This window comes from Peromyscus maniculatus, chromosome 21 (assembly GCF_049852395.1).
Source record: "Peromyscus maniculatus bairdii isolate BWxNUB_F1_BW_parent chromosome 21, HU_Pman_BW_mat_3.1, whole genome shotgun sequence".
Taxonomy (NCBI): Eukaryota; Metazoa; Chordata; class Mammalia; order Rodentia; family Cricetidae; genus Peromyscus; species Peromyscus maniculatus.
The window spans coordinates 5119423-5132495 of record NC_134872.1 but is presented as its reverse complement, the minus strand read 5'-3'; the positions used below and the strand labels follow the sequence as shown (position 1 = coordinate 5132495).

General features: G+C 58.1%; 1 protein-coding gene across 3 annotated transcripts in view; it reads right to left on the bottom strand.

Annotated features, from left to right (window-relative positions):
* Positions 1-13073, bottom strand: part of Itpr3 (inositol 1,4,5-trisphosphate receptor type 3) — a 71496-nt gene that overhangs the window by 13906 nt on the left and 44517 nt on the right. For all 3 annotated transcript variants that reach the window (XM_006996585.4, XM_042266460.2, XM_006996584.4), the window contains exons 16-33: positions 12814-12986; positions 11959-12078; positions 11468-11650; positions 9765-10016; positions 9526-9670; positions 8854-8995; positions 8119-8318; positions 7328-7457; positions 6926-6983; positions 5573-5738; positions 4638-4802; positions 4486-4560; positions 3931-4056; positions 2124-2246; positions 1815-2015; positions 604-855; positions 340-465; positions 135-260 (exon numbers count right to left, since the gene is read on the bottom strand). In XM_006996585.4, the coding sequence (XP_006996647.1) occupies positions 135-260; positions 340-465; positions 604-855; positions 1815-2015; positions 2124-2246; positions 3931-4056; positions 4486-4560; positions 4638-4802; positions 5573-5738; positions 6926-6983; positions 7328-7457; positions 8119-8318; positions 8854-8995; positions 9526-9670; positions 9765-10016; positions 11468-11650; positions 11959-12078; positions 12814-12986 (2763 nt within the window). The remainder of the gene's footprint in view (positions 1-134; positions 261-339; positions 466-603; positions 856-1814; positions 2016-2123; positions 2247-3930; positions 4057-4485; positions 4561-4637; positions 4803-5572; positions 5739-6925; positions 6984-7327; positions 7458-8118; positions 8319-8853; positions 8996-9525; positions 9671-9764; positions 10017-11467; positions 11651-11958; positions 12079-12813; positions 12987-13073) is intronic.

Genomic DNA, 13073 nt, shown 5'->3' with positions numbered 1-13073 from the left:
ACTGGGGCCGTTTGTTACACTGTAGATGACTAATACACTGTATTTCCTGCATCTTCATGTGCTCGCATAAGCAAGGCTATGCTGCGCAAGAGAGCCAGCTAGAGTGGCCATGCTTGACCGTGTGGGCCACTCACCTGCAGCGACGTGCTGTTCTCTGAAAACGGGGAGCTGAAGAAGGCGCTGATGGTGTCCAGCACCACAGTGAGCACGTACTTCTCTAGGGTGGGGTCTGCCAGGCGTTTCTCCCGTTTGTTGCAGACCTATGGAGGAGAGTCATAGGGGGGAGATCTGCGGGTCACCCCTCCACCCAGAAGCCCAGCCCTGGCCCCCGGGACAGACCAGGGCCATGTCCAGGGTGAAGTTCTCGAAGAGCGTCCAGATGTGGTTGCTGGTGTAGATCTCCTTCATCTCCACCTCTGTGTCCACGTAGCAGTGGTTCACAAAGTTCACGTACGCCATTTTAACCTGGGCAGCAGGCGGGCGAGGGGTGTCAACAGTGCCTGCTCAGGCTCTCCCCTCTTAACCCATCATCTGACCCCCAGCGTGGCTGCACCACAGCCTCCTCCCCGCTCTGTGCCCCTCTCGCAGCCCAAGGGTGCACACCTCGGTGATGCAGTCCTCGTGGGTCACCACAGACACCACGTCCTCCAGAGGCAGCAGGGAGGTGCACTTGATCTCCGTGTAGACGTTCTTGCCCTCCGCGCAGGCAGCCAGCAGGTCCACCAGGGAGATGTGGTACATGAGAGGGCTGTGGTCCTCCACGCCATCTCGGGCTGCCTTCATCATGTCCAGCAGATGGGCCAGAGAAGCCTTGTCGTTGTAGAACACCACCACGTCGTCACCTGCGTTGGTCAGCTGTGGCAAAGGCAGAGGTAGGAGTCAGAAACCTCGTCAGGCAGCCCCAGGCACCACCTCTCTCCTGTGATCCTCGGGGCAAGCTGAGCCATGACCCCAGCTATGACCTGATACCCATGCTCAAAGTTTTGGGTTTCTGAAACAGTTTCATGTAGTCCAGGCTAGCTTTGAAATCACCATGTAGCTGAGGATAACCGTGAACTCTTAATTGTTGGGATTTTTTTTAAATTTTATTTTATGCATATGGGTGTTTTGCCTACATGTATATCTGTCCACCACATGTGTGCAGTACCCACAGAGGTCAGAAGAGTGTTGGATCCATTGAACCTAGAGTTACAGGTGGTCATGAGCCAGTGCTGGGAATTGAACCCAGGTCCTCTGAAGGAGCGGGCAGTGCTCTTAACTATGGAGCCATCTCTCCAGCCTGACTCTGAATTCTCGATCCACATCAGCCTCCTAAGTGCTAGGGTCACAGGTGTGAACCATCTTGCCTGGCTTCCTGCCTGAGTTTTGGGGTTCCTTCGCTGCTGGGTCTGGCCCTCTTCCTTCAGAGACCTTAACCCTGGATCTGGAAAGTGGCCAAATCTCCTCAGGCTCCAGCGTGTGCACTGAACTGAAGCATGCTCCACCTCTCTCCTCTCCCTCACGGTCAGGAGTTAACACGGCCAAAGCGAATGCTTCAGCTCTAGTGTCTCACCCAGGCATCCCTGTCTCTGTCCCTGCCCGCCCCCAGCCCACTGTGAGGTGCCCCTAGGGAACAGACCTCCCAGACTGGGATCAAGGCTCAGCCCGTCCTCCACGTTTTGGGTGAGAACAGGTTTGGGCATTCCCACTCTGCGCCAGGCCCCGAAGTCCGGGTTCTCCTGACCGATTCTGGACAGGCGCCCCGAGTTCATTCTCCCTCCCAAGCTCTCCCTGGGGCCCGCCTCCCAGCTCCCTGTGGCCCAGGCCGCCCTCACCTCGGTCATGATCATGTCCTGGCACTTCTTCACGTACTTGCCCTCAGCCTTGATGACGGTGTGCAGGAAGTCCAGGTACTGCACGTGGCGCCCGTGCGTGGCCAGCAGGTGCACAAAGTGCTGCAGCACAGGCTCGCTGATCTCGGAGCACAGCTGGTAGTTGTTGAGGAAAATGTGCTGCATGGTCTCGGCCTCCAGGAGCTGAGGGGGGGGCAGGGGGGGCAGGGGAGGGCCGTCAGAGACGGGTGGGGCCCTCAGAAAGAGGAAGGCCCATCGGGGACCCTGCGCAGGCGCCCACGTGGGCCTCACCCCGGGCGTGAGGAAGAGCTGTAAGTGCTTATGCAGCAGGGCCTGGTTGCCAGGGTTCCCGGCACAGAACTTCTGCAGGAACTGGTGTGTGTAGCGCAGGATCTCCAGCATCTTGTTGTCGCCCTGTGTGCAAAGAGAGGCTGCTGGGCCATCGGGGGGGGGGGGGGGGGGGGGGGGACAGGCCTGAGGGGGCTGCTGGGCCACCAGGGGGGACAGGCCTGAGGTGGCTGGAAGTGGTCAGGATCCCATAAGCCTATAGGCTAGGGTTAAAAAACATAGGGAATGGAGTTGGGGTGAGATGAGTTGGGGTGAGGTGGGGTGAGGTGGGGTGGGGTGGGGTGGGGTGAGATGGGGTGGGGTAGGGTGGGGTGAGGTGGGGTGGGGGAGCTTTACAGGAAGCTCAGTTGGGGAAATGCATCCATCAGATTGTTCTGTGAGCAAGTCCTTGGGGCATTTTCTCGGTTAATGATTGTTATGGGAGGGCCCAGCCCACTATGGTAGTGGCCCTTACCCCTGAGTAGTGCCACCCCTGAGCAGGTAGGTGGTCCTCGAAAGCTGAGCGAGCCATGGAAGCAAGCCAGTAAGCAGCACCCTTTTGTGGCGTCTGCTTCAGTTCCTGCCCACTTCCCTTTATGATGGGAGATTAAATATATATGCTCCCTATGCTCTGAGATTATATATATATATCCTGAATGCTCTGAGATTACATAAACCCCTCCCTCCCCAGGATGCTTTGGGTCATGGTCTCTACTACAGCAATAGAAAACTAAGGAGCTTCGCTAGCCTGTGGTGAGCTGGGTTTGACCCCTAGAACCCATGTGAAGGTGGAAGGAGAGAACAGACGTGTCTCCTGACCACACACACACACACACCCTGGCACATGCACGCATACACACACACACACACACACACATTAATTAAAAAGTCCGGGTGTAGCCTGAGATGTATGTGTAAGATCAGCTCAGGGCCCTGGAGCAATGCCCAGCTCTTAGGGGCACGTGCTGCTTCTGCAGAGGACCCAGGTTCCACCCCCAGCACCCAGACCAGACGGCTCACGAACACCTATAAATTCCATCTCCAGGGAATCTGACCCCCTCTTGTGAACTCTGAGCGTGTGCACACATACACAAATGGTTAAAAAAAAAAAAAAAAAAAAAAAGATCAGAAAGGCTGGGGTCAAAGACAGACAGAGGCTAGTGAGGGAGGGAGGCCTGGGGAAGGACCAGGTGTCATGGACCCATGGGATAAGGAGCCCAGGGTCAAAGGGCCATAATATGGACCCCTTCCTAATGCTGTGACCATTTAATGCAGTTCTTCGTGTTGTGGTGACCCCCAACCATAAGATTTTCATTGCTGCTTCATAACTATAATTTGCTACTACTATGAATCATAATGTAAATGTCTGTTTTCTGATGGTCCTAGGTGACCCCTGTGAAAAAGTCACTTGAGCCCCCACAAAGGGGTTGTGACCCACAGTTTGAGAACCACTGGTCCAGATGGAGCTGATTGATAGGCAAGGTTAGCCCAGAGGAGGGGAAAAAGGAGGCTGAGGTCATGGTTAAGCCTTAGGGTCCAATCAAACTCGAGGGCTGTGCAGCTTAGTGAAGAGCTACATGGGCAAGGCTCTGGGTCCAATGCCCAGCACCCTGGGGAGGGGGAGGGATCACAGCAACCAAGGAGCAACTCAGAAGAGCCGGGCGGCCTTGGCTGCGGTCGGCCCTCCACCCCTGGAGGGCCGCGGCCAGCCCTGGAGGGCTGCGGTACAGTGGTACACAGGTACAGTGTAAGCAGGCTGGACGCCAGTCACCTTGTCATAAGGGATCTGCAGCAGGTCCAGCATGACCTTGTGGGCGTCCATGTTCTTCAGCAGCCTCTGCTGTTTCTTCCTCATCTGCTCCCCCACCCCACACATCTTGTTCAGCCTCTCCAGGATCTGCAGGGGAGACAGGGGAGATGGGAGCCTTGGGCCTCCTCCTCAGGGTCCCTCGCCTGGCTAGCTGCAGCCACACCCATCCACCAAAGGGACAGGACGGGAGAGGGGAAGGACTCCGCCGGGCTGCTGCCGCCGCTGAATCAGGCCATCCTGGCAAACGGGCGAATCCCTAAAATCCCATCCCACCCGTAAAGTGCAGAGCGACAGGGCCGTAAAGCGGGGTCTCATTAAGTTCCTTCAGCTTTAAAATAACTATCCGGGCCTCGGTGGGCTGTTTGGAACATGCCAGAAAGCTGGGAGATGCCTAGCTGCAGGGCCCAGAGGGAGGAGTTGAGAGAAGCCGGGCCAGCAGGAGCCCCCATCTGAGTCAGGTGGAAGCCAGCTGCAGGGCACTTCCCACCCCTCACCCACCCACTCCCCGCCACTCACGCCCTTGACAATCTGGTAATTCTCACTGCTCTTCTCCCCATGTGGCTGTAGAAATCCCTCCTCATCTGAGGGCCGCTGAGGACACAGAGGGTAGAGTCATCCGGGTCCCCTCATTTGGGGGCCCCCTGCTTGGCTCCCGGAAGCCAGCTCACCTCCTTCTTGTCCTTGGTGGCGCCCGCCTCCCCCTCCTCGCCCTTGACGCTGCCTTTCTTGTCCACCCACAGCTCTGACTTCTCCACCATCGTCCGCAGTCGGTCCAGTTCCGACTTGATCACCTTATAGTTCTCCACATCCTGGGCTGAGATCAGCAGCTGGACCTGCACAGGGAGGCCGTAACAGACTCACGGGGCATAGGTCCCCAGATCTGCTGTCACGCAGGGAACTACAGTGCCCTCGCTAGACCAGGACCCCACCCAAGCGTCACCTCTGTCCGTTACAGCCCCCTCCTCCAGGAAGCCTCCCTGCAGTGAGCTAACACAGCAACTGGCCAGTTACTCAACTCACGTCACACACCGCTGTGACCTGTCACTGGTCCACTCAGATGCCGAACAGGCCGGGGAAGCACTGCAGGGTCGCTGAACCCCGGTGAGGGGGGGACCTGAACTCTAAGGACTAGGGCCTACACGTGGTCTCTCCTCCCTCTCACTGGGCCTGGGCCTCCATGTCCTGCTCTCACAGGGGGCTGAGAGGGGTGTCACATCCTGAGGGAGCTGGGGGTATTCTGGGGGACCAATGCAGCTGGTGTCAAGGACCAGTACATCATGAGTGCTTGCTAAATGCCAGCCCTGACCAGCAAGCATCTCACAGGAGGCTGCCAAGGGGACAGAGTGTCACAGTGACGGGTGCCAGGCAGCTCAGTGACGGATGCCTGCAAGCCAGGCTTGGCAGGGAGTGATCAGCAAAGGTGTGCATAACTGCCCACTCTCAAGGGGTGTCCACACGTAAGAAGTGAGTCAGGGCAGGAGGTGCCAAAGGTGGCTGAGGCTGGACCCTCCCCTGAAGGATTTGAACAAGGCTGGAAGTCCTTCAGCGAGGCCCAACGTCCCAGCCAAGCTCCGAGCAGCTAGGTCCCCGTGGCCCCTCTCACCTGCTTGAAGGTGTGCATGGCCTCCTGACGCTGACTGAAATGCTTGAAGAGCAGCTGCAGGGCGCCGGAGACGAGCGGTGCGTAGTCGTGCATGGTCAGGTGCAGCAGCACCCGCAGGAACATGCGGCCGCCCTCATCATCCACTTCTAGCATGCTGCTGGTCTTCCTGCCAGCATGGGAGGGCAGGAGTGGGAGCCAGTGAGTGAGGGCACAGGCACGGGCAGGCTCGACCACCGCTGTAGCAGGGCCACACCCAGGGAACCACTCGCTCACGGCATCCGCCTTTTCCCACCCATGGACAGGGACTCACTGTCCTGGGTACCCTCAGGATAGCCCTCCACCAAGCCCCTGATGCAGGGGCCCTTCGTGTGGGATCCATAGTCCCCGCACACTGAGGGGGATGAGAAGACACCTCCTCCTTCAGTGAGAGAATACCAGCTGAGCCTGGGGGATTGCCACCAGTAAAAACCACAGACACTTTCACATCACCTCAGAGCTGTTAATGGAAATTGTGAAATACCATTTATGTCCGCCATGAGCTGGAGTCACGCTAATTACACCCACCCATGCAGCTGCTAGTTGATGTGCTAATAAAGAGCCACGTACGCAGCTGCTACTTCCGATTTGTTTTCTTCAGCATTTTCATAACTGTTCCAATGCATTGTTTCCCTTGTAAATTTGTGAGCTCTATTTTATGAATCTATTCTGCACTACTGTGCTCTGGTTTATTTTTTGAGACAGGATCTCATGTAGCCCAGGCTGGCCTCAAACTCACTACGTAGCGCCCTTGAGCTTCTGGCCCTTCTGCCTCCACCTCCTGAATGCTGGGGTTACAGGTGTGCAACTCCACCCCTGGCTTATGTGGTTCTGGGGATCGAACCCAGGACTTATGAATGCTAGGTAAGTACTCTACAGACTGAAGTACATTGCCAGCCCCTATCTTATGACGTCACAGTGGAGTTCTGAGAAGAGATCCACTGAATGTGCCAGACACCAAGGAAGGCTGGCACCCACTGGCAGAGGCTCTGAGTGGCAAGTCCACTCCAGCATAGCGGGGCGGGGAGGGGGGCATGCTGCAACACCCCCATCTCGCCCTGCCCCCAGCTCTGCTGAACACAGAGGCACAGCTGCCCTACATGAAGCGGGGGAAATTACCAGAATGCCTAGGACCTAGATTTACCTTATACCATGAGGGACAGGCAGCCAGGGAGGGTCTTCTGAGGGACACATTGGAGCAAATAACCAGCCCTCAGGCTCAGGAAACCCAGGTTGTCCAAAGTGGGTAACATCAAGCCTCATGTTGACAACCTGTCCCCAACCCTGAACCTGAGCCCACCTCAAGCCCAGCCTCACCCCACTCCAAACATGGCCTCTGCCTGCTCCCCGATGCGGTCCAGATTCATGTTGGCAGCTGTGGGCAGCAAGAGTGAGAGAGGCATGGGATGAATAGAAACTCAAGTATGGGGGTCCACGCCAGCCCCAGATGCTCCTGCAGCCCCTCCATCTGCCCCACCCCACCCCCTTCGTGAGGCAGAGCTTCCAGGCTGGGGGCGTGGGGCAGGAAGTTCAGCAGCCCAAGGAAGCCCAGGCCCTGGTCAGCTCCCGGTGGGATATGACGATGACCCTAGTCAGGTCCTAGCTTCCCTGCGGGCCTGTTTCCCCTGTTAGGAAGGGTCCCTGCCCTGCTCCTCCCTGTGGAGAAAGGATGGGTTGGGGAGCTGCAGACGGGGGGAGGGGGCAGGAAGCAAGGCTCACTGGTGGAATCGAAGGCGGGTGCCGTGCCGTCCGCCCCACTGTCCTGCATGGGAAACACCTCCACGAACTCCTTCTTGAAGACCGACAGCAGGTAGGAGATGCGGTAGTCCAGGCGCACGTTGAGGATGAACTAGACGGACAGACGATGTGAAGACCAGTCTCCCGGAGCCCTGCTGCTCCAAGAGGGGTGAGGGGACCCCAGAATGGGCTCTGGGACCCCACCACTCAGGATGCTCCAAGGCATTGAAACAAGACTCTCTGTCCCCAGCTCCTGGTCCAGTGATGGTGGTTGGCGCCTCCTCTCACTCAGCATAAGGCAGTGAGTCCCCCATCTGCTGCTCAGTCCCCACACACACCCCAGGCCAGACAATGACAGGATATGCATAGAAAGTCCCCAGGTCAGCAGGCCGAACTGTCCTTCCAGCTACTCTACCGACAGCCCTCTCCAGGAGGGAGAACTGAGGTACAAAGACAGGGTGTGGGGACCCGTGGCTAGACTCTGTGTTCACGGGATAGAATCTCCACCTCTACCTTCCCTAGGGCGGTCTCTCTGTCACCCTCATGCCCTCTGGTCACAAGGGCCCCGTCCCTCTTTGGGACGCCATTAATTGCTCTTCATGAAGCAGCATGTCTTTATGGGGATTGAGTCCCAAGTAATGTCAGTGCTGCTGGTCCAAGAAGAACCTCGAGGACCAATGGGCTGGGCTACATAACCTGGCAAAACCCTGTGACCCTGAACACCAAGGGCTCCCCACCCCCGCCGCTGGACCTCCCACCCACCTGCCCAGCACCTGCAGGATCTCCAGGATCTTCAGCTTGGTCTCCATCACCACAATGTCTTCATTATCCTCAAATTTGCTCCTGTCCAGCGGCTCAGGGACACCCGCTCCGGCAGGCAGGCTGGAGGCCCCAAAGACGGACTGCTTGCGGCTCAGCACCATGGTAGACATCATGTGCCCCACGCCCTGGATGGACCTCCGCACGTTCTTGCCTGTGGGTCACAGAAGGGGGTCACCAGGGGATGGGCAGCAGGGTTCCCAATCTCTGCAGGACAATTGCTAAAAGGGGACAGAGTTAACCCTGGCAGGCTTGGGCAGGGGGTGCGGTGCAGGGGCGGGGGGTGGCGGGCGGGGAGCTTTATGCCAAGTCTAAGAAAACAATGGACCAAGCCAAAGCAAGCGGGGTGGTGTGGAGAGATGAGCGCCATTACAAAGCATGAGGGACCGAGGGGCCACTATGCCTGCAATGCCGAAACCATGGGCCGGACCCCAGCACGATGTAGATGAGTGTGTGTCCTGGGGTACCAGGGAGGGGGCTGCAGACTGAGAGCCCCCGTCCTCTCCACACTCCCTGCTGGTGGGGCTGCACCCCTCTCGTTCAGTGGTCGCACCGAATCCCACTCAACTTGGAGACCAAGCAAGACCCCACCCGAGCATCACAGCACCCGGGCCAGCGGGGTGGAGGGGGCCGGTGGCGGGCAGCACTGTGGGGACCAGGAAGGGACGGAGGAGGGGGCCGAGCCTCACCACCAGGCTCCTCATAGGCCTGCAGTATGGCTGGGGGTGCCTGGACACAGTCAATGATGCCCAGCAGTGTGCGTGTGAGGCGCAGCAGCTCGCTGAAGCTGTAGAAGCCGAAGTAGATGAGATTGTGCGCCAGGCTGACCACCTGCGGAGGGGCGGGGCCGAGTGAGGGCGAGTGGGGCGGTGCACACAGCAGCAGTGCGAGGGGTGTGGCCAGTGTGCATGGTTTCGGGGGGACAGGACCAACACACACAGAGGTGTGGTTTGTGGAGTTAGACCAGTGTCCTGGGCGGGGAGGGGGGGGCACGGTTTCCAACATGGTGATTGTCCAGGGGGAGAGTGTGGCTCTGTTAGGGTCCAAACAGGATAGAGGAAAACCAGGATGCAGGGGTGTCTGGAGGGTGGAATTCCCAGGAAGGCAGGGCCTGGGAACGGCAGACCCTGGCTGATGAGTTGAGAGGATTCAGCCTAGCGGCTTTCTTCTGGGCATGGAACCCTGGGGAATCTGCCCACTGGGGAGCCTTGGCTTATCTATGCCATCCCCTGCTGGGCTGGGGGCGCCAGGAAAACGGGGTCATGGATTCTACAACCCATCCCTGGATGCAGACCAAGGCCCAGGGAGGGGCGAACCCCAGCTCCACCCCCACCCCCCAGCCCCAAGCATCCACAGCCCACCTCAAAGGTGAGTTTGTTCTTCTCCTCATTGGCGAAGGGCACGGCCTCACTGACCACATTGTTAAGGTAATCTTCCACAAACTCCATGGTGCTGGCAAATTTGTTTTTCTTGTCATCTCGGGAGGCGTTGAGATTGGAATCATAGCTAGGGGTGGAAGCAGGAGGCATGAGGGTCCCCATGCCCTGCCCCGCCACCCTGTGCCCCTCCCCGACTGGCCACCCACCCTCCGGACTCTCACTCCTTGATGGTGATGGCCGTAGGGATCTCCGTCCAGAGGCGGGCAAACTTGACGGGCGTCACCAGCTCCTGGGGGTCACGGTCCACATGCACGTGTAGCATCAGGTGGCAGAAGGAGGCACGCAGGTCAAAGGGCAGCATCTCATCCGCCATGCACAGGAAAAGCAGGTCCACGCCCAGCTGCTTGGAGATCTCGTCGATGGCCAGATACTGGCGGTCCAGGCACATGCGGGCAAAGAGCTTCAGCTGGTACCTGCAGGAGGCAGTGGGTCGGAACAGCAGCAGCTGGGACCAGGGCAGCAGGCTCGGCCCCCGTGAGGACTCTGCGTGCAGCAGAGGACCAACACCTGCCAGAGAGGACATCTCTCTCCCCTCCAGGCTCAGCTAGGCCGGGGCGCTGCGGGTGGCTGGGAGAGTGGGAAGACCCCGCTGGCGAGAGGTGTCTGACGTCAGTGAGAACGATAATAGGTGCCTCGCTCGGGGTGACATCAGGCCTCTTCCTCCTCACCACACCTCGTTTGTGACCTCGGGGTCCTGGAGCCTGGCCACCCTGTGTATGAACTGTGCCTCAACCCTGAAACACCAGGCAAGGTCTTTCACGCTCTGTGCTTGTTTCCCAACTTTACAGGGACGGGGCTACCTACTTCCCAGGGTATGAGGTGTGGGTGATGCGGTGAGGATATCCCATCAGTACCCAGGCACAGCTTATGTGCAACTTTGTTAGACGTGTCTGGGCAGGCGTGCTGGCTCACACCTATAATCCCAGCCCGAGGAGGGATGAGGGAGGGAGATCTCCCTGAGCTCAAGACCAGCCTGGGCTAAAGAGTGAGACACTGTCTCAAAACAAAAAAGCCAGGTGGTGGTGGCACACACCTTTAATCCCAGCACTCAGGAAGCAGAGGCAGATTTGAGGCCAGCCTGGGCTACAGAGTGAGTTCTAGGACAGCCAGGGCCACATAGAGAAACTCTCCCTGTCTTGAAAAACAAACAAAAACCCAAACAAACTAAAATAAGGTCAGGTGTGATGACTCATGAGGCAGGAGGACTACCATGAGTTAGAGGGTAGCTTGTCTCAAAAAAGTGAGGGGCTGGAGAGATGCTCAGTGGTTAAGAGCACTGGCTGCTCTCCCAGAGGGTCCAGGTTCAATTCCCAGCACCCACGTGGCAGCTCACAGCCGCCTATTAACTCCAGTCCCAGGGGATCCAATGCTCTGTTCAGCCCTCCACAGGCACCAGGCAAGCACATGGTGCAGAGATCTACAGCCACACAGAAAAATAAAATAAAAAGTAAACAAGAGCTCAGTGAGCAATGGGTGCTTGCTGCCAAGCCTGATGACCTGAGTCCAACCCCCAGGAACCACACTGTGGAAGGAATCAACCCTGGGAACTGTGACACGTGCATGTCCACACACACACACACACACACACACACACACACACACACTAAAAACATGGATAAAAATTAAACAACAAAAGCAGGGAAGTGAAAACACAGGAGGCCTGCGCAGAGACAGGACAATGACCAGCTTTTAAAAGCCTGGCCACTATGCTGAGCCTGGGCCGCAGGCCGTTCTTGTGTGGAGAAAGGCTTTGTACAGGGCCGGGGGGGGGGGGGGGGGATGAGGACAGGGCCCCCGTCTGCCCAGGCAGAGGCCCCGACAGCGCCAGACCTCAGGAGGGCAGGTCCCCCTGCCCGGCTGGTACCTGTAGTAACTGAGCACGTTCTCATCATGCGCGTTGCCTGCCCGTGCCTCCTGGGCCAGCTGCCTCACACTCTTCTCGTGATGTTCGTTGTTCCGGTCCGTCCACGTGAGCCACACTTCCTCTTCCGAGTACTCGATGCTGAGGTACTCATGAGACTGGGCCATCTCCTTCACGGGCCGCAGCCTGCAGCCAACAGCATGGTCAGGGGGGCGCCTCTGGCCACTCAGAGCCCCGATGCCCCTCATTTGTTTTCTGAGACCGGTTCTCACCATATCTAACCCCAGGAAGGCTGAGCCCCAGGGGCCCACGCCGCCTTGTGTGGGGTACAAGCCAGGGCAGCTCAGGTTGGGGCTACGGCTCATTCCCCCTCTACCCCCCAGGCGCTCACGCCACCCCAACACACCCAGTGCGTGGCACTACAGGCACTGGAACAAGAATGCCAGCCCCAGTGTGGACCCCAGTGAGCCCCTGGGGATGCGGCTGCCACTCACTCCGTCTGGATAAGAATGTCGCTGTTCTTGGGGTCCAGCACACACTTGCAGATGAGCTCTTGGGTGACAGGGATGGCGATGTGGTTGGACACACACAGGTCAGAGAGGTAGTCCAGGAACCTGGGTGGGGTCAACGGGACCAGCAACAGACTCAGAAGCTGCCCTGCAGGCCAGAAGCCTAACCGCCCTCCATCCAGACTGTCCAGGGGCAGCAGCCCATGGCACCTCCCTGGGACAGGGCGAAGAGACAGTCAGGGGTCAGGGCAGGCACAGGCTAAGGTTGGCATTCAAACTAACAACTGATTCAGGCAGGTACTGACTCAGTCACCAGAGGAGGGTTTGGGGGTATCCATCTGCATGGGAACTTTACATTGAGCCGAATTTGAGAGCCGCCCCCCCCGGAACTGGAGAGGAGGCAGCACACACAGTGCAGGAGTTTCAACATCTAACAACCAGCACCAGAAGCCAGACATGGTGGCACAGGCCTTTAATCCCAGTACTCTGGAGACAGAGTCAGGCCTCTGTGAGTTCAAGGCCAGCCTGGTCTGCATAGTGAGTTCCAGGGCAGCCAGGGCTACACAGTGAGACCCTGTCTCAAAAAAACAACAAAAACCAGGGCTGGAGAGATGGCTCAGCAGTTAAGAGCACTGACTGCTCTTCCAGAGGTCCTGAGTTCAATTCCCAGCAACCACACGATGGCTCACAACAGTCTATGGTGGGATCCGATGCCCTCTTCTGGCATAAAGGTGTACATGCAGATAGAGCACTCCTATAAGTAAATCTTTAGAACAAAACCCGAAACCCAGCCCCAGGGGCTGGAAGGAGGCCCAGGGCGGGCAGGGCGCGGCGGGGCACCTGGGCTCTCTGTTCTTGCGCACGAGGCTCACGAAGGTCTCCACCTCCGTCTTGGTGATATGCTTCTCCAGCAGCTTCCTGTTGTTGTGCAGCAGGGCGGTGATGGTGTCCTCAGCCAGGATGTCATAGCCAATCTGTGACTGCATCATCCCAAACTGCTTGGCAATGTGCTCCTGGGGGAAAGCGGGGGTGGGGGTGGGGTTGGGGGTGGGGTGGGGTGTCACTGGGGCCATGGATCTTCGGCTCTGGCCCCTTGTCCT